Source organism: Microtus oregoni, unplaced genomic scaffold (genome assembly GCF_018167655.1).
Source record: "Microtus oregoni isolate MIOR12 unplaced genomic scaffold, Mior012 000024F_ref0000369, whole genome shotgun sequence".
Lineage (NCBI taxonomy): Eukaryota > Metazoa > Chordata > Mammalia > Rodentia > Cricetidae > Microtus > Microtus oregoni.
Window position 1 is genome coordinate 11,757,104 of NW_024543083.1, and position 20,104 is coordinate 11,777,207.

General features: G+C 42.6%; 1 protein-coding gene across 1 annotated transcript in view; it reads left to right on the plus strand.

Annotated features, from left to right (window-relative positions):
- Window positions 1-321: 321 nt before the first annotated feature.
- The window catches only part of LOC121462372 (serine/threonine-protein kinase Nek5-like), a 34,588-nt gene continuing 14,805 nt past the window's right edge, over window positions 322-20,104 (plus strand). The window contains exons 1-13 of the mRNA XM_041673920.1: window positions 322-408; window positions 1,713-1,850; window positions 3,222-3,306; window positions 5,523-5,620; window positions 7,890-7,973; window positions 8,048-8,118; window positions 10,076-10,162; window positions 11,835-11,889; window positions 13,994-14,194; window positions 14,270-14,352; window positions 17,290-17,356; window positions 17,943-18,059; window positions 19,604-19,690. Coding sequence (XP_041529854.1) covers window positions 1,734-1,850; window positions 3,222-3,306; window positions 5,523-5,620; window positions 7,890-7,973; window positions 8,048-8,118; window positions 10,076-10,162; window positions 11,835-11,889; window positions 13,994-14,194; window positions 14,270-14,352; window positions 17,290-17,356; window positions 17,943-18,059; window positions 19,604-19,690 — 1,152 coding nt within the window. The 5' untranslated portion in view covers window positions 322-408; window positions 1,713-1,733. The remainder of the gene's footprint in view (window positions 409-1,712; window positions 1,851-3,221; window positions 3,307-5,522; window positions 5,621-7,889; window positions 7,974-8,047; window positions 8,119-10,075; window positions 10,163-11,834; window positions 11,890-13,993; window positions 14,195-14,269; window positions 14,353-17,289; window positions 17,357-17,942; window positions 18,060-19,603; window positions 19,691-20,104) is intronic.

The following is a 20,104-nucleotide window of genomic DNA, read 5'->3' on the forward strand; positions in this document are numbered from 1 at the left end:
AAGGCAGAGTTCTGACTGATCTCTCAGCCGCAGTTCTGGAAAAGGTTGCCCCTGCTCTCCACTATAAAAACTGAATCTCGGACCTTGCACTCCGACACCGAGCGGCAGGGTGCCAACCTCTCAATAAAACTGTGCTAGCACAGCTTTGAAGTCGAACTCAGTCTTCTCGTTTTCCTCCCCTGAATTCTTACACCCTGGGAGTTTGGAGACGTTCACGTGGCTTGTTTTACTTTCGGCTTCCGACCTCGGGCAAGTGAAAGGAGCACCCATAGGTTTTCTCTGCCCCCGCCCAGCGCTCCGCCTACTTTCCCCGCGGTAACCCCCGCTCCAGTGTCCCGGAGGCTTAGCCGCCAGGGGTCAGATCCACCTGGACACTTAAAGACCCACTGCACAAAGTCCGCTGAGCAGGTAGGCCGAGCCCACAGTGTTTGTTCTTTAGGAGCTGTCCCAGGCTTCTCGAAGACAGGGGAGAGAGATTGGGCAAGCTGGAGGAGACTGCTGCCTGGGCTGCGTCGGTTTCCATGGCAACTCACAAGCTACAAAATCCTGGACTCAAGTCCTCCTCCTGCATGCTGGCCGGAGCCTCCACTGACAATTCTGTACCCATGACTTGAAATTATTTGAAAACAACCTGCCCAGTAGTATACCACCCAGGGTAGTAAAAGTCTGCATTGCGCCTGAGGCAGGAGGATGGCAAACTCAAAGCCTACCTGAACTACTTAGAGCAATTTCAATACCAAAAGGATTAGGTGTAAAGCTCCGGGGTTGAATGCTTACCCAGCATGTATGCGGTTCTGGGTTCGATTCCCAGAACAGCAAAATAAAAAGCTCCGTTATGCTCCAACTGTGGCATAAAAGGGAAAAAGAAGGAAGGCAGCCTACAAGGAAGTGGTATTTCCACCTGTAAACACCTGTAGCCAGGTGCCAGGACAGTCACCTGATCGCAACTGCTAGACTCTGGACCTCCCACCAACTGCAGCTCAGTAGACCAGTTTTTTTTCCATATTGGAGCACAACTAGTAGGAAAGTCCCCGGATCCAAACAAGCCCTAATTTATCTTCCTAGGAAATTAAGTACTAGTTAATTCATGGGGAGATACTTAGATAGACGTGTGATACTTTGCTTCTAGAGGCAGATAACTGTGACTTTGCAGCCGTCCCTCGCTGTGTGGGATCAAAGACCTTTGAACGTCAAAGCTAGTACCCCAGGCCCTAACTTCATCTTAACTACCATAATGCCTCCCATCTCTGCAGCCCCAAACACTGACAAAATAAATTCCTAGGCTTCCCTGGAGAGGGCAGTACCTCCGCTAAGAGGAGAAAGGTGCTTGCCCCACCCTTGGGCATTTTAGAGGCACAAAACACCTACAATGAGATTAGACCTAATCCTTTTGGTATTGAAATTGCTCTAAGTAGTTCAGGTAGGCTTTGAGTTTGCCATCCTTCTGCCTCAGTATTTTTCCATTTTAGAAGCTAGAGAAGAAAGGTTTTGTGAGGTGGCAACTCGTCTAAGATCCCAAAGATGACTTGCAATCCAGTGTGGAATCTACCAACCAAACCCTTTTCACAGCATTCCTGTGTCCAGAAGGAAATTTCTTGACTCTCAAAAGCTGGGTGGAACGTTTTAGCAAACAGTTCTTCTGCCTTTTATCCATCTTCTGCTCGTTAGTTGTCATGAGAAATGTACAGTGAAGGTTTATTTCTTCATTTTAGGAACCTCTGACCCCTGAAAGAATGGATAAATTTGACCTGATTAAGATCATTGGGGAAGGCACCTATGGAAAAGTGTACTTGGCGAAACATAAAACGGAAAGCAATCAGTGTGTCATAAAAGAGATTGATTTTACAAAGGTAAAGTTAAGAAGTTCAAATTTCTGATAATTTTAAGTGGTATATTTAGCTCTTAAAAAGATTTCTGTATTTACTACGTGCATGTATGCGTGCTTGCATGAGTTTATGGGCACCATGAGAGTGCAAATGTCTGTAGAGGTCAGAGGGCACTGGACACCCCTGAACTTGGTTTGCAGGCAGCTGTGAGTCACTGATCTGGGTGCTAAGACCTGAACCTGGGCCTTCTGCGGGAGCAGTAAGTGCTGAGCCATCCCTCCAGCCCCCATATCATCAATCTAGTATGGAAACAAATACCCTTTTCCCCATTAGGAATTTTAAGGTTCAGCTGACTCTGCTTTCAAAATCCTGTTCAACAATGTGTATTGCATTCATTTTCTTAGTGTCTCCCCCCTCCCTGCCCATTGAACAAAGGATTTGGTATTATGCAGGACACCTGCTGTGATTGATTGCTGAATCCCTAGCTGGCCCACCTCTGTGCCTTCCTGTTTTCTTACCCTCTCCCTTCCTCCTCTCCCTTCCCCTCCTCTTCCTCTCTTCCCTTTTGCCCTTCTTCCTTCCCTCTTTTCCTCCCTCCCTCTTTTTTTTTGAGGCAGGGTCTAGATTAGTTATGTAGACAATCTAGTCTCAGAATCTCCCTGCCTCTGCCTCCCTAGTGCTGTTAGTTACAGGTGTGCGCCATCATGCCCAGTTACTGTTCTTTTCCTTTAAAAAAATATATTTATTTAGGTGCACACCTTTAATCCTGGCACTCCAGAGGAGAGACAGGTGGATTACAAAGTGAGTTCAAAGCCAGCCTGATCTACATAGTGATTACCAGAACAACCAGGGTTAAGTAGAGAGATCCTGTCTCAAGTTTTTTTTTTTTAATTTATTTCGGGGTACATATTTGTGCTTGCACATATGTGTGCGCAAACACACACACACACACACACACACACACACACACACACTGCAGCGTACATGTGGAGGGAAGTCAAAGGACAACTTCCCGTGTTGGTTTCAGAAATCCACCTCCAGATAATTACCTGTTAAATACTTGGCTCTTGACTCTCCCTCTTCGAATTAGCTTCATTCCTTTTGTCAATGCATATATCAAGTAGAACCAATTTTGAACTTTCAGTACAATAATATTTCCCTAGCATTGTTAATTTTCTTGATTGTAATTGTCACTGAAGAGCTGGTGGTTAGATATGAGACACTCTGCTCATTCCTTAGTGGCCCTGCCTTCCAGAGATAACATTTTGGAGATGACATTATAGCCAATGGCATCTTGGGGCATCTCAGATAGTAGTGAGCAGGAAGCATGCCTCTGTAAGTCAGTTACCTCTGCAAGACACACTGTCTCGAAATACCACTTTGATGCCCTTCCAGGAAAAAGAAGCTTCAAAGAAAGAAGTGGTCCTTCTGGCTCAGATGAGGCATCCCAACATTGTAACCTTCTTTGGTTCATTTCAAGGTTAGATTTTCCTATCATTAAAGCATCCCAGTAAACTACAGATCTTTGGAAATATGTATCCCCATGAGTTGTGTATTTATTCAATTTTGTGTGTTCATTTCTCTGCCTAGTTAAATTGTTGTCTGAAATTGTATCTTTGTTTCCTGTCTGGTGAGTGTTGTCCTTTGAATAGGGTCTTCTGTAGCTTCCGTGCACTGTGTAGTTGAACATCACCGCCAACTCCAGATCCTGTAGGTACTAAAAGAGAAGGGTTAACCTAGACATCTCCGAGTATCACCGGGTAGGTGGAAAGCAACGTGTAAGTAGATTCAGCCACTATTTCTTGAACTTTTCATAGTGTGCAGGCCCAGTGCTCTTTGCTGCTTAGAAACCACCGCATTCAGAGCAGTTATGAGGTCAGGCATGGTCTCATAGTCCTGCAATCCCAGCACTGGAGCAGAGGCCAAAGGACTGTTGTCAGTTCAGGGCTAGCCTGGTCTACAAAGTGAGTTCATGGCTAACCAGTGGTATGATAGTGGCTTTCTATCTCAAAACCTGTACAATATTAGTTAAGTTAAAAGCAGCTCTGTATGACCCTTTTCAATGAGTGATAGGATTGGAACCCTCGGGGATCTGGGAAGGTTTCTCGAGGCAGGGCCCTGAGCTCGACTAGACTGAACAAGTGTGCTCTATCTCCGAGCTACACCCTGAACTCTGAATAACTTTTGAAGGCACTCAGGGAATAAAGTTCTCTGCATTTCTGTCCACTATTCCCATCTTTCTCTTCCTCATCTTGTGAGTTATAGTTGAAATCCTTTGTCTACCTGAATTCTGTTCACTCTCAGGCTTCCCCAAGCCACTGTCCCTTCACTTATCCCCCAGGGCACTTTTCTACCAATGCATTTGACTATCTGTACATATACATTATTAGAAATTTACTTATTGTTTTTTCTTCAGATAAGAAGCTTAGGGGTTGAGAATGTTGCACAGTGGTAGAATAATTGTATACCACGTAAGAGGTCCTGGATTTTATGCCTAGTAACACATACACAAATGTAAACATTAATTTAATGAGCTTAGGGATTTATATATACGCGTTGGTCCTCTACATGTGGCGTAGAGTAGATAGATGCTCAATTGCAGTTGCTGAATGAATGAATGGACTGGATGATTTAAACAGACAGGAGGATACATTTGTTCCATGTATGGTGGATTTCTGAAGACACTTTGTGACAGATACAGTCACACAGCTAAGGCCACTTCACAGTATAATTGACCTCCTTCCTCCCTGGACATTGCTTGACAGCTTGTTTGTTCTTAAAACACAGGCTTAGTCAAGAACCCCAGAGTCTTGAGGCGCCTGACCGTGAGAACCTGAAAACAGAGGCTTTGCTGGCTCTGTGGCAGCTCATCTCTCACTCCAGGAGCCATGGTCTAGTGTCTGCTCCCCCTTTTTACTGGCTGTTAATGAAGGGCCGCTCTCAACTAGAAGTGAAACTTTGTGCTCTGCCACATGGCAGGAAGTGGGGCTGGAAATCACTCACTGCCCCTGCCCCTGACTTCCAGGCCCATGTTTACATCAGTCACACCGCCTGGCTAATCCTTTGGATTCACTAAGAATTAGCTGGCTAGTACGAAAGATGAAGTTTTATGAGTTTGGAACAGTGAAAGAAAAATAATAATTTAGTAATCTTTTCCTAAGGCAAAACGACTTCCCTCAGGAAATATTAACTCTTAGGTGCTAAGCATGCTCTAGAACCAAGCGCTCAAAATGTCGAACAGGATAGATACAAATCTCTGCACTGCTGTGCTTGGTTTCCGTTGTCGTGAAACAAATGGTTGTGTAGCTGATGGCTTCAAGAAATTGTTTTGTTCCCACTCCTTCGTTTTGCTCAGTTAGGGGCTCTACGCCCAGGGGATGGTGCCATCTCCATTGAGGGTGGTTCTTTCCTTAGTTACTCCAATCCAGAAACCCTCACAGAAATGCCCAGGTATTTGTCTCCTAGGAGAGTCTGGACCCTGTCAGACTGACCCCTGGTGTTAACTCCCTGGGCTACAGAGAATTGACCCCTTCTCAATGAGGCCAAACACAAAAGAAATGCAAATGAGATGGGAACCCAGTCCATCTTCGGGCCACACCCTCTCTTACGCCGTTTTTTCCTGTGGTGTTCTTTATGTTTTGGGTTTTGAAAGACAAACGATAGCTAAAAGCTCCAGCACCAAATGTTTTTTTGCAGAGAATAACAGGCTCTTTATTGTAATGGAATACTGTGATGGAGGGGATCTCATGCAGAGGATCCAGAGGCAGAGGGGAGTGTTATTCAGTGAAGATCAGGTAAGCCTACTTCTAAAGTTCTGTTTAGACCTATGTTTTAATTAATTTACTTGTTTTATTGATATCCAGGATTTTTTTTGTTTTAGTTCTTTATATATTTTGGATAATACCCTTTTTTGATGTGCAGTTGGTGAAAATCATTTCCCATTCTGTAGACTGCCACTTTGTCCAAATAAAGGTGTCCTCTGCTATGTAGAAGCTTTTCCATTTCATGAACTGTTCCATTTATTAATTAGTGCCCATGCTGTCAGTGTTCTATTCAGAGTCCTTCCCTGTGCCAGTGAGTTCAAGCCTCTTCCCCACTTTTGCTTCTATCAGATTCAGGGTGTCTGGCCTTATGCTGAGTTTTTTTTTTGTTTGTTTGTTTGTTTGTTTTTTGGATTTTTTGAGACAGGGTTTCTCTGTAGCTTTTTGGTGCCTGTCCTGGAACTAGCTCTTGTAGACCAGGCTGGTCTCGAACTCACAGGGATCCACCTGCCTCTGCCTCCCGAGTGCTGGGATTGAAGGCGTGTGCCACCAACGCCCGGCTTATGCTGAGGTTTTGATGCATTTGGAGTTAAGCTTTGTGTGGGGTGGTAAGTGTGGATCCATGTGTGTTCTTCTACAGGCAGCCATCCAGCTTGAACAGCACCATTTATTGGTGATTCGGTCTGTTTTTTTCAGTATGTATTTCTGGCTTCTTTATTAAAAAAAAAACCCGCCGGGCGGTGGTGGCGCACGCCTTTAATCCCAGCACTTGGGAGGCAGAGGCAGGCGGATCTCTGTGAGTTTGAGACCAGCCTGGTCTACAAGAGCTAGTTCCAGGACAGGCTCCAAAACCACAGAGAAACCCTGTCTCGAAAAACAAAAAACAAAATAAATAAATAAATAAATAAACCCGTGTCCATAGGTATGTGGTCTACATCTGGATCTTCAATTCTATTTTGTTGATCAATATATCTGTTTCTTTGCCAATACCAGGCTATTTTTTATTACTATAACTCTGTAGTACAATTTGAGAGAGATGTGTGATATCTTCCTAGAAAGCTAAAAAAATTTGAATATATGTATGCTTAAAGAATCAATATCTTTAACTTCTGTAAATTCAGTCAAGCATTCTCCCTATTCCTGTATTATATGTTAAGTCTACATTTACAGAAACATATTTCTTATTTAGGGATTATTTTTCTGTGTTTTATAAAAATGATTTTTTGTGACAAAATTTTGATTACATTTTCTTTTGTTGGAAAAATTCCAAGGTGTCAACTGGACCCTAATACCTAGACTATGGGCCATCTTATATTATTTCCTTCATTGAACCCTAATACCTGACTATGGGCCATTTTATATTATTTTCTTCTTACTATATCGTTTGGCAGACAAAGAACCTGTGGGATTTTAGAGTTCTTTAAGTGAATTTCTGTAAGTGTAGAACATTTCATTAAAGTGGCTCCCTGTCTGCTGATATAAAATACAACATTGAGCTGGACATGGTGGCACAGACCTGTAATCTCAGTATCAGGAGGCTGAGCATGAAGACTGCCATAATTTTGAGGCTAGCCTGTGCTATATGGTGAATATAAAGCCAGCTTGGGCTATAGCAAAATACCCTGTATCAGAAAACTAAATAATGAATAAGCAAATAGATAAATAAAATACCTATGACTAAGAAATAAACTAGAACTTCACAACCACAAAAAGAAAAAAGTCTTTTTTCCCCTGTTCATTTCTTTCAGTGCTAGGGTGGAATAAAAAGTCTGGTATATGGAAGCCCGTCCTCACAGTGACACACTTCCAACAGAAGGTGTTGCCCAGATTAAAGGCATGCCCTCCAGCCTCAGGGTCTGGATTAAAAATTTGTGTCATCCAGCCTCCTCCAACAAGACCATACCTCCTAATAGTGCCACTCCCTGTGAGTTTATGGGGGTCAAATTCATTCAAACCACCACGAAGACCCTAGCTCAAAAAGAAATAGATAGATAGATAGATAGATAGATGATAGATAGATAGATAGATGAGATAGACAGACAGACAGATAGACAGATAGACGGTCAGCCAGTCAGCCCTGAGTGGCCATCATCTCTTCCTAGCTTTTATTCTTCTCTTTCTACATATAAATTTCACGTTAATACCAACGACATCTGAAGCATCTTTCTGGGCTATAAATCGGAATTCATATGTTATAGCCATCAGATCCATTTCTATTATTATTTCCCTGTTTTCATGTCATCATGAAGCTGTGTCAATGACCAGCAGACTGTTCATAGATTTGTTCTATTTCTTTCTGCAGATTCTGTGCTGGTTCGTACAGATTTCACTAGGACTGAAGCACATTCACGACAGGAAGATACTACATAGGGATATAAAATCCCAGGTAATAGCTCAGACTGATGAATAAGACACCGTAACTCTTATTCTTTTCCTGAACATTTTTTTTTTCACTGTTAGAACATTTTTCTTAGCAAGAATGGGATGGTGGCAAAGCTTGGGGACTTTGGAACGGCAAGGGCACTGAATAAGTAAGTACTTGTAAAATTCTGTTTTTCTTTGTATGCAAAATCAACAAAGTGCTCATTTTGAGGCATTTTTAATTAGGATAATAAAAGTTTCTTTATCCCCACAATTTTAGGTGAATATGTAGGAATGTTGAATCATTTGACTGTTTGTGGTAAATTCTGAAGCTATGGGTCTCCAGAGATGAATCAGAGCTTAAGAGTGCTTGCTCCTCTTATAGAGAACCTGAGTTTGGTCCCAGCACCCACTTCTGGTGTCTCTTGTGACTCTAGCTCCAGGGCATTCTTTGCTGGCCTCTGTGGTCACTCCCATACACATACACACACGTGTGCACACACACAAATAATGAAAGTAAAATTAGAAAAAAATTCACAAGATAAATGGTGTCTAATCGAATGGTGGTGGGGCTGTTCTAAAGCACAGAAAAATCATATTTCTAAATGTACTGTCCTTGATTTGTGGACTTCTGGGGATCACGAGGAAATATTTTGCTCTGTGCCGTGAGCAAAGCAGAATGGTGAACTACCAAAAGAGCATGCTGCCAGCTGTGTGTACAAACCATGGTGTGGAAGCATATGGGAAGGAAATTTATGAGTTTCTCAATAGGTTTTAGGGATACTCTGACTAGAGGTGACTTGATTTTTCATTCACTAATTTTTTTCTTTATGGTTTTGGGGTTTTAATCCAGGGTCTTTCACTTGGTAGACAAGTGTTCTACCATTGAGCTACACCCCAGTCTAATTCCTTTTTGTATTTTTCAGATTTAAGAACACACAATTGCATTACATGGGTAGCTGGTAAAACAGAAATCTTATTATACCCAAGAGATCTTTAAATAAAAATTCTGTACTTATTTATATATAATATATTTATTAGCTGGGTGGTGGTGGTGCACACCTTTAATCCTGGCACTCAGGAGGCAGAGGCAGGTGGATCTTTGTGAGTTTGAGGCCAGTCTGGTCTACAAGAGCTAGTTCTAGGACAGGCTCCAAAGCTATAGAGAAACCCTATCTTGAAAAAACCAATATGTATGTAATTACTACTACTGCTGCTGCTATTATTATTGGTATCCTTATTGCTATTTTGCACTGCTATGATTCAGGGCAATCTCTCATTCACATACCTAGCCATGGGATATGTTTCAATTTTTAAAAAATACATAGCAATATATGTGTATAAATTTTAACTTATTTTTAGATTCTTTTATCTGCATGAGTATTTTGCTTGCATGCATGCATGTGCACCATATGTATGTCTGGTGCCTGTGGAGGTCAGAAGAGGGCATTTGATCCGCTGGAACTGGAGTTGGGGATGATTGTGAGCCACAGTGTGAGTACTGAGAACTGAACCTGGGTCTTCTGGAAGAACAAGTGCTCTTAATCACCTTTCTAGCCCATATATACTTTTGTGTGTGTGACAAGGTCTCACGTCGCCCAGGCTAGCTTTTAATTTGTTGTGTAGCTGAGGCTGGCCTTGAACACCATATCTTTCTGCCTCCACTTCCCTGTAATAGAATTATAGTCTTATGGGCTACCACGCCTGGCTTTCTTGTTCTCTTTTTCTCCATATATGTATGTATGTGTATGTGTCTCTGCATAAATTTGGAGGTTGATTTTGTTTTGTTTTTTGAGACAAAGACTTCTCCTTGTATCTCTGGCTGTCCTAGAAGTCACTATATAGACAAGGCTAGCCTCCGACTTACAGAGGTCTGCCTGCTTCTGCCCCTCAGGTGTTGGGATTTAAGGCGTGCATCATCACACATGGTTGGGGGTTGAGTTCTAAGGTTCAAAACCTGCTGTCTTCATTAGTCTGTTTTTCACATAAGATGTCTTGCTTTCTTCCAGTGTGTGCATGAATGCAGTTTTATTGTTCATGTTTACAATTTTCCTTGCATAGTCATGTCTTCAGCCTTTCTCACTCTGCTAATAAGACATATTTTTTTTATTTACTCTAATTTTCTAGTTCCATGGAACTTGCTCAAACATGTGCTGGGACACCTTACTACCTGTCCCCAGAGATTTGTCAGAACAGACCATACAACAACAAAACGTGAGTTGCTCTTGGTGGAAGGGTGCCAGCCCATCTAGTGGGTGGCACTGAATTTCAGCCTAAAGTTCTAATCTCTTTCCTGCTGGCATGTGTGCATTTTCCTCTTCTGTGTAAAATCAGAGTTCCAGTGAGTAATATTCCTGAAAGATTTTAGACCTATTTAAGACAAAGCAATTTCTCTTCATTTAAAAATATAAAAAAAAGCCAGATGCTGGTGGTGCATGCCTTTAATCCAGCACTCGGGAGGCAGAGATAGGCGAAGCTCTGAGTTCAAGGCCAGCCTGGTCTACAGAGTGACTTCCAGGACAGTTGGGCTACACAGAGAAACCCTGTGCTTCCCATATACTCCTGGATGTGTGACCTCACTAGAGGGTGGCCTACACACGGGGGTGTGCGGGGGCCACACCTGAAAGAAACTGACTCTTCTTCCATCAGTAGATCTGGGAGGAATGGGTATGTGTGAACATGATTAATTTGATTACAATTTATTGAAATTAATAATGACTAATGAAAGATGGGGGAAAAGTAAACAAGAAAATTCTACCCAAGGAAAGTCTTTTATTGTGGTGTTGCAGTACCCTGGAGCAGCTCAGGAGATGTCTGATCAGCCTGCTTACATAGCCAGAGGAGTGCTTGCACTAAGCACAAGTTGTCTGCCCAGCACCACTCTGGGAAGATCACTCAGAGTTCATTAGGCTTCTGACATCAAAACAACTTAATATAAACTTTTCAATAGCCCAGACCGTGTCTTCAAGAGCCAAGGCAAGACTCCAGCCATGTGTGGGGTATTTGAGATGGCTGGTGTTGAATGTGGGTGGGCTAGCTGGCGGTTTGACTGAAAATCTTTTTGCTCAAGGAATCCAGGACAGTGAGGGAGAGTCTAGTTGCCCCATCCCTCAGTGTTTCTGCCTAAGGAAAATGACCTTAGGCAGGGCACTTCTGAACTTACCATTGACACCAATAGTGAGTCCAGCCGAACTTACCACCTGCACCATGCTTCAGACAAGCTGCTCCCTCTTACCTGTATCACCAGGTGACCTGCCGCTGAGCCACGCCTCTGTCCCGCTCTACTTTTCTTTACTGAATCCTTGTTTGGGCACTTTGGCAACCTCCTTGACATCTCATCCTCTTGCCTTTTGGATTTAATTGTACTTTTTATTCTTTAAAATGATTCCTTAAACCAATCATATATTTATAGTTACTAACAGGGATTGGGGAGGTGGATGGGTGGGAGATTGCTTGCTTTATGCTCAAGGCCCTAGGTTTAATTCCTAGTATGATGTTAAATAAGTTTTTAAATAAGCGTGGAAAAAGCAAAATTCAAGTCCTATGTTCGTTGAGACGATACTATCATGTAATTTTATTTGTCGAGGCTTGCCTTTTTCCTCTAATGTCCACTGAACACACATTTTCTTTGGGCACGTGAAGTCAATACTCATCTATCATATTGTGGCAATGTTTGTTTACCTGTTGTCTGCCAGGATTCCGAAGAATTTCAAACGATTCATATCTTAATTTTTATCTTAGAATTGATAAGGTATCTGAAAGCACTTGTGAAAACATACCAACCTAATTAAATGAAGCTATACCCACATAAGGCGATACGAGAGGCAAATGCTTCTGCCTGTAATTGTTGCCATTCTCTGGTCATATAAACCCTTCTCTTCTCCAGGGATATTTGGTCTCTTGGATGCGTCTTATACGAGCTCTGCACACTCAAGCATCCTGTAAGTATGTTGATCATGATGTGAATCTTGAATTACTGAACACATGTATTGGAAATTATCTTCTGAGAGAAAAAGATTGTTTGGGTTTATTGTATTGTTTAAAAATTACATGGATAGCCAGGTATGGTAGCATGTGCCTATGGTCCTATCCACTCAGGGATTCAAGAGGAGCATGAGTAACAGAGAGAGAACTCATCTTTAAAAAGTCAAAACCAGTGGGCAGTGGTGGTGCATGCCTTTAATCCCAGCACTCGGGAAGCAGAGGCAGGCGGATCTCTGTGAGTTCAAGGCCAGCCTGGTCTACAAGAGCTAGTTCCAGGACAGGCTCCAAAGCTATAGAGAAACCCTGTCTCAAAAAAAAAAAAAAAGTCAAAACCAACAACAAAATAAACCCAGGAGCTGGAGGCAGAAGGACTGAGAGAGAGTTAGAGACCAGCCTGGTCTACATAGCGAGATGTCAACTCTCTGTCTCTGTTTCTCTGTGTTTCCATCTCTCTCTCTCTCTCTCTCTCTCTCTCTCTCTCTCTCTCTCTTTCTCACACACACACACACACACACACACACACACACACACAAGTGTATTAAAACTACATGTTTGACATGGAGAGATATCTAGGTAGTACTATAAAGTAAAAAGTGCGTGTCAGAGAATAGCGTGCGGAACGTGTTCATTATACGCATGTTCTCTGAAGGTAAAGAGTGTGTGGCAGAATCTGTGGGAAATCAAGCCAAGACTCCTGAGAGTCTTCCAGTTGTCACATGGAAGGTCCTGATTTTTCCAGCAACGAGTCTTGATGAGTGAAGTATTGTGAATTTGTTGGGTACCTTATACCCATGCGTTATTGGACGGTGGCCACATAGGCACCATTTTCCTGGCATGCGCAAAATTTCCAAGGCTCCCAGAAGCAAACAATATGTTTAAAATTTTGTATTATTTGCATAAATATTATTTGCATAAATGTCTTGGACAATGAGAGCCAATCTTAACATTTAGGCAGGAGTGGAATTTCTCTACAAATCTCAAGTTCCAGAAACTTCAGACCAAGTCCAGTGCTGTAGGCAGAACTTTCCAAGGACAGCTTGCTTGCCAACTCTTGTCTATGCAGCTGTTTTTATTATTATTGGTGTTGTTAATGTTAAAGGCCACACAGCTGGTATCCGAGCAAAACCTGCGCTTGATTGCCACACCGTCATGTTCAACATTATTATGTACAAATAGATGCTTCCTTCATACAATGGAAGACTTGATTGTGGATGAGTTTATTAGTAAATATTTATGTTATAGTATTTGAAAAAACAAAAAGAAAAATGTCATGTCAGCATGATTATCTCTGTAAAATAAGTATTCTTGAAAAGATTATACAGAATTATACTTCTGAGTTGTGAAATTATACATATTTTCCTGTTTATAACTTCCTATGTCTTTCAGTTTTTAAGTGTAAATAAGGGGTATTTTGGTAATAAAAATTAAAAATAAAGGAAACTTTTTTGCTAAAAAAATTAAAATTAGGGACTAGAGGTGTGGTTCATAGGTAGATCACATATGGCATAAATGGAGGGCCCTGCATTCAGTTGGCAGCACCAAAAGCAAAATGAAAACATTAAAGCTATACATCTGGTTTGAAGCAGCACAGCCTCTCAGAGTAGTGGCCTGAAATATGCACTCAGGACAGACAGTTGATGACAAGATCCGGCAGAGCATAGTGTGTCAGACTGTGGCTTAGGAAAATTCATAAGCTGGGGTGCAGCTCAAGGATAGGGCACCTGCCTGGCATGCTCAGGACACTGTGCCCATGCTAAACACAATGAGAGACGGACAGAAGGAAGGTAGAGAGAAGATATGGAGGTAGGTGGATGATAGATAGATAGATGTGATAGACAGGCAGAAAGACAGACAGACAGATACATAATACATACACTGATAGACAGGTAGACAGACAGATACATACATACATACATACATACATACATACATTGATAGACAGACAGACAGACACATTGATAGATCACAGTCAGACAGCTTTTGTTTCTTGGTATATTCATTACTTTAACTACTAGTACTCAGCTTGTCTCTAATGTGGTATAATTATCCTTGCCCTTTCAGTTTGAGAGTAACAACTTACACCATCTTGTTCTGAAGATTTGTCAAGGTCGTGTCACTCCCATATCGCCCCACTTTTCCCCTGACCTACAGTCCTTGATACCTCAGCTCTTTAAAGTGTGTCCTCAGGATCGACCATCCGTTAACTCTCTTTTGAAAAGGCCTTTTTTAGAAACTCTTATTGCCCGACACTTCTCTCCTGAGGTATGTTTGGGGGTGACTCCAGGTTTTGGTAGAGATTTTAGATGATCAGTCATTGACACATATATTTGATTTTAGGTCCATTCAAGAAGAATTCAGTCCCATGCTTGCATGCAGAACGCAGCTATCGGCCTCACATCTCGCTGGGGAGGTAGTCCATGGTAAGGATCATGTAGCCATGTACTTAAAGAGCATCTGTTCTGTCTGGGAGTGGAGCTTCGTGGAATACTACTTAACTAGCTTGCACAAGACCCGGAATTCAGCCCCAGCATCAGATAAATGAAATAATAAAACCCCCTAGTCAGTTCTTAGCAGGGCGTCACCACACCTGTGATCCCAGCACTTGGAAAACTGCGGCAAAAGGATCACAACTGGTAGGCCTACCTAAGCTATGTCTGACCCTGATGAAGAAAAGCCCAAAGTTATCTTGTGATACCCTGTCAAAAACAAGCCCAAAGACTAACTCTTTGGGGTTAGTGGTGTTTCTCAGTGGTTAGCCCTTGACTGGCATGCAAGATGCCCTGGTTCAATGTTTAGCATTGAAGAAACAGAAAGAGGAGTATCTATATCCTTGTTTGATTCATAAGTGTCACTGGGTTTTCACACCACTGTGTAGGCTGTGATTGTCTCAAGCTTTATTGAGATTCCAGCACCCTAATTGTGTCATGTAAAAAAAAAGCATTTATTATGTGTGTATCACACCATGAGTTTTGACAAATTGCTCATACTCATGGAAGAAATTCCGGTAACTGTGATGAATGTGGGCAGTTAGAAAATATAAGTGTATCAACAACCCTGAAATCATCTGCTTACGTGGGTAGAAATGATGTTCCTAAGAAGTTGTCTATCTAGCTCGGAGGTGACCTGGGGAACTCAGCTCCTTTCTTCTCCTTAGTCAGGAAACTGTCACAGAACATGACTTGCTAGTACACATGCTTGATGTGGCTAAATCAGAGCTTATTTTTTGTTGACGCGAAGTGATGGGGGGTCCGGAGGAGACCAGAGTAGACTATGTGTAGATCATGAGTTATTGTGCTCTCATGGGGTGATGTTTATTCTGTAACAGAAAGGTGCACTGCCCATTGAGACTTACTTTGCAAAGCCCATTGGAGCTGAAGTTTGGATCTTGGACCTAATAAAAAGTAGTGTGAGAACTCAGATGTAATTCAAAGAATGCAGGTAGTGTTTGGTGGGGATAATAAGTAAGGAGAACAAATCAGTCAGGTATCAAGAATCAGCTGAAGCTCTGGGGTGCTCAGTGGAGAGTTTGAAGCTAATCTGGAATACATAAGACTCTTTCTAAAAAAATAAATAAAAATTAAAATGCAGTTATTGCTATAAATATATAAAATAATACTAGAAGCATATTTTTTTCTATTCAAGACATATGCTATGGTACTTTGTCATTGTTTTTCTTCCTGGTGTAGACCATCAAAGCCAACTGACTTTCCATGGGACACAGCTCACTTGTTCTTATGTCAATATTAGTGGTCTGGAATTTTTTTTTAAATATTTATTTATTATGTGTACAATATTCTGTCTGTGTATATATCTGCAGGCCAGAAGAGGGCACCAGACCTCATTACAGATGGTTGTGAGCCACCATGTGGTTGCTGGGAATTGAACTCAGGACCTCTGGAAGAGCAGGCAATGCTCTTAACCACTGAGCCATCTCTCCAGCCCTGGAAAATTTTTAAACACTCAAATTGTTTCATTTTGGTTTTAAATTATTCTAATCCAGGGCTTTGAGCATTCTTTAAAAAGATAAGGATAGTTGTCACGGTGGTGCGGGCCTGTAATCCCTTCCTCTGGGAGATAGAGGCAAGAAGATTGTGAATTTGAGGTCCATCTGGGCCACCTAGAGACTGGTCTTACACAATGGCATGAGAGAAGGGGGAGGCAGAAGGAAGGACATAGGTGTAAGTCTGACAGTGATTTGACCAGACCTAACCGGGATGTGCTGACAGTCTCCTTAAATGTCCCCACAGGGCGTAGCATCACCTCCTCATTCATTTAGAAGGAAAAGGGCTGGACCACATCCTGCTCTCTGGAGCTTCTGTGTGTGCAGGGAGCAGACAAGCAGCATGTAATGGGGGAGCAGTGAACCGTGGGTTAGTCATCCCACAAAACTGGAGAGAAGCCAGGCCTGGCTCTGTTTCCTTCCCCTCACCAAATCTGAGGACAGGAAGACCAGATCCTGCCTGGAGAAAGTCATTAGGTTAGAGAATCTTTTCAGCACCCCTAACTGAGGCTCCCCCACTTCCTTTTAAAGTTAATCCTGTGCATGGGTGTACATGGAGATCAGAGACAGTTTGCAGGGGTGGCTATTCTTTCCTCCATGTGGGCACCAAGCATTGAAGTCGATTGTCAGGCTTGGCGGCAGGCACCCTTACCCACTGAGTCTGTTCATGAAGAGCCCTCTCTGCTTTTGGGGATTTCTAGGCAATCTGTGCCATTCTATGGTTTGCAGTAGCAAAACTCTTATCTTCATCTTTTCTTTCTTTCTTTCTTTCCTTCCTTCCTTCCTTCCTTCCTTCTTTTTATTTTTTTTTTCAAGGCAGGGTTTCTCTATGTAGGCCTGATTGATCTGGAACTTGCCCTGCAGACCAAGCTGGTCTCAAACTCACAGAATGCTGGGATTAAGGGTGTGCACCACCATCACCTGCTTTTAATCTTCACCTTTATCACAAGGTGTCTGCTCTGGGTCTCCTCATATACTCATTTTCATTCCTTTTAAAAAGCATTTTATTTATTTATTTTTCCTCTTGATTCCAAAGCTTTTCTCTCCTGATGTTGCATTCTGTAACTTTGAACTTCATACTACGGATGAATTAAGAGTTCTATCACTGAGGTGAAAACCCACCCACCAATTTGGTACCTGAGATGGTTAGTGAGAATACTTACGGGCTGGAGGATTGGAGTTGAGCATTAGAACATGCGCCAATCCCCACCACCACAAAAGACAAAAGAAAGGGAGAGAGGGAGGGAGGGAGGAAGGAAGGAGAGAGAGAGAGAGAGAGAGAGACAGAGAGAGAGAGAGAGAGAGAGAGAGAGAGAGAGAGGGGATTATGTCCAAATGGAACATTTTATTTTCTCAGGTCTGCTGCATACCTTCAGAGGAGACTTGAAGCTCAGCAGTATAAGTTAAAAGTGGAAAGACAATTGGTGAGTGAGACTCCAACTGTGCTCAAGGGTTTCCTCAGAGTTTCTCTGCCCTCAGACATCAATGTGTCCTAATTCATTCTGCTATAAAACCAAGGCCACTTTCACCTTTTATTTATAGACATAATCTCGCTATACAGCCCAGGATTGGCCCAGACTTCATTATGTACAGCAAGCCGACTTCCAGCTCTTGCTGAACCTCCTGCCTCAGCCTCCTGGTGGGGAGTACAGGCATGGGCTACCAGGCCTGGCTTCTATTGCTCCTCTTTTGAATTGTTCAGCTGTACAAGTTCTTATTGTCGCTATCACACCCCAGGGTTGCTAAACCTCAGAGGAGCTTGACCTGACAGCCACAACTGACCAGTTCAGCAAATGGACCCAAGTCATAGCATGAAAACAACTGTTGCTTAGAAACAACTTCAAAATGCTGTTGAAAGCATTTCATATTTCAGTTAAGACAGTTCTGCTCCTCGCTAAGCAATCTCCCGTGCAGACTGCTTGGTGATGTACTTCTTGTCTCGAGAAAACAGTCTGGATTAAGCCAGAATATGCAAGTAGGCCTTTATAAATTCTTTTTTTTCATAAACAGGGTCTTCGTCCATCTTCTGCTGAGCCACATCCCAACGAGAGAGAAAACTTACAAAGCCACAGAGAGGAGACTAAACTCCAGGAGCTTCGGTATAGGAAGAACAAAATGAAGGACCAGGTTTAAAATTTCCAGTTCTACCATTGTGTGTGTGTGTCATGGTCTTTCACACTGCAGACTTTTCTGCCATATGTCATCTTTGCTTCCAGCATCCCTGTGGACACAGGGAGCTGAGTATACAAAACATTTGATAAAGTGATTTTTTTATTACGTCTTTTACGACTATTGATGAACTACAGTAAAAGGGATAGCTTAAAACAGCAGTAACATCAGTTTGTGCTTTTGGAGGCTGAAGACCAGAACCAGTGTGGGTCGTCATGGGCTCGAGCCTAGAAGCCTGTACACAGTAGGGTTGCTGGCTTCTGGAGGAGGTGTATTGTCTTGGCTGTTCGTGTGTGTGTGTGTGTGTGTGTGTGTGTGTGTGTGTGTGTGTGTGCTGGGATCTAGGCATCAGGAGTTATGATGTTTAAGGTGCTTCTTGGTGTATATTTCGGGTGTAGTCTTTATCAGATAGATGCTCAGTTCTTTATTACTGTTGGTCAATCTGAGTCCTAGCCGCGGGTGATGGTTGTGGAGTCTCTGGAAGGAAATGCTGAGAGAGGCTGTGGGGAAGAACCAGAGAGACCCTGGGTTTGCACCAAGAGGCTGAATGCCAAGAGGATGGAGATGATCTGGGAGGAGGGGTTCCTGAGTGCAGGCTGCTGCAGGACTAGGAGTAAGTCTGGAGAGGCTGTAATGGAGGATAGGAAGGAGGATGAAGGTCCCCTACCTGAGTCCCAGCCTAGTCTGGCAGCGTTGGGTTCCTGGTGGAGAGAGGATCTGTGGATAGGTAGAGTCACAAAGGACTGGAGATGGTAGAAGGAAGGGCTGAAAGGTGTTTTCAAGAAGAATTAGAGGGACCCTGGGTCCACACCAAACAGCCAAGTCCCTAGTGGATGGGAGTGGGCTGTGCTCATCTTCTCAAAAGGCATCTATTAATATTCATTAAGGGGCACACTCTATCCCAGCACAACTTCACTTTAACTAATTACATCTGCAAAGACCCTGTTTCCAAACACATCCCATTCTGGGGCAATGGGTGATAAGACTTCTGTGGATGTGGTGATGGTGATGATGGTGATGACGGTGATGATGATGATGATATTGCATCTGATGTTGGTAATAATGATAGTGATGATGATGATGGATGTGGTGATGATGATGGTGACAATGATGGTGATGATAATGATGATGAATGGTCTGCATGATACCCAGGCTACTCATGAACTCTTAAGCTCAAGTAATCCTCCCATCTCACCCCTCCCTGTAGGTAGGACTAAAGGTGTGCACACCAGCTTCTACACATCTTTTGAGGGGCAACATGTTCAACTAATGCAAAAACTGAATATACAGAGTAGCTGCATGTGATTTGGAATTGTAATAAAACAAAGGTCTCTGTCCCATACTAGTGTATTCTTCCCAAGCTATGAAGTAGCACAGCCAAAGTGAGCATATCAGTGCATTTAGAAGCAACTAGTTTTCTAATAATTACTTATATTACATATTTCAAAATTTTAGGCTTTGTAGAGATTATTTTCAAGTTTTAGATTGGTTTTGCTTTTCAGGAATATTGGAAACAGCTGGAGGAAATCCGCCAACAGTACCACAGTGACATGAAGGAAATTAAAAAGAGGATGGGGCGAGAGCTGAAGGTAAAGTCAGTCTATTAGAGTGAACATTAGTCTATTGATTTAGAGGTGACAAAATGACTAGATAGTAAAAGCAATTTAATATTTAAAACTAGGCTGGCAGCTTTGGGTTCCTGGTGGAGAGAGGTTCTGTGAGTAGACAGAGTCACAAAGGACTGGGAACAGTAGAAGGAAGGGCTGAAAGGTGTTTCCAAAACACAAGCAGCCAAGACCCAAGAGTGGGCTGTGTATACATGCAAGCATACACATGCACACACACATACATGTACACATACACATGTTCATTTACACACATGAACATGCACCTACACACACGTCTACACACAAGCATGCAAGCATGCACACATGTACACACACACTCACATCCACACGCATGCATGTAAGCATGCACACACAAACATAGACTCACATACACAC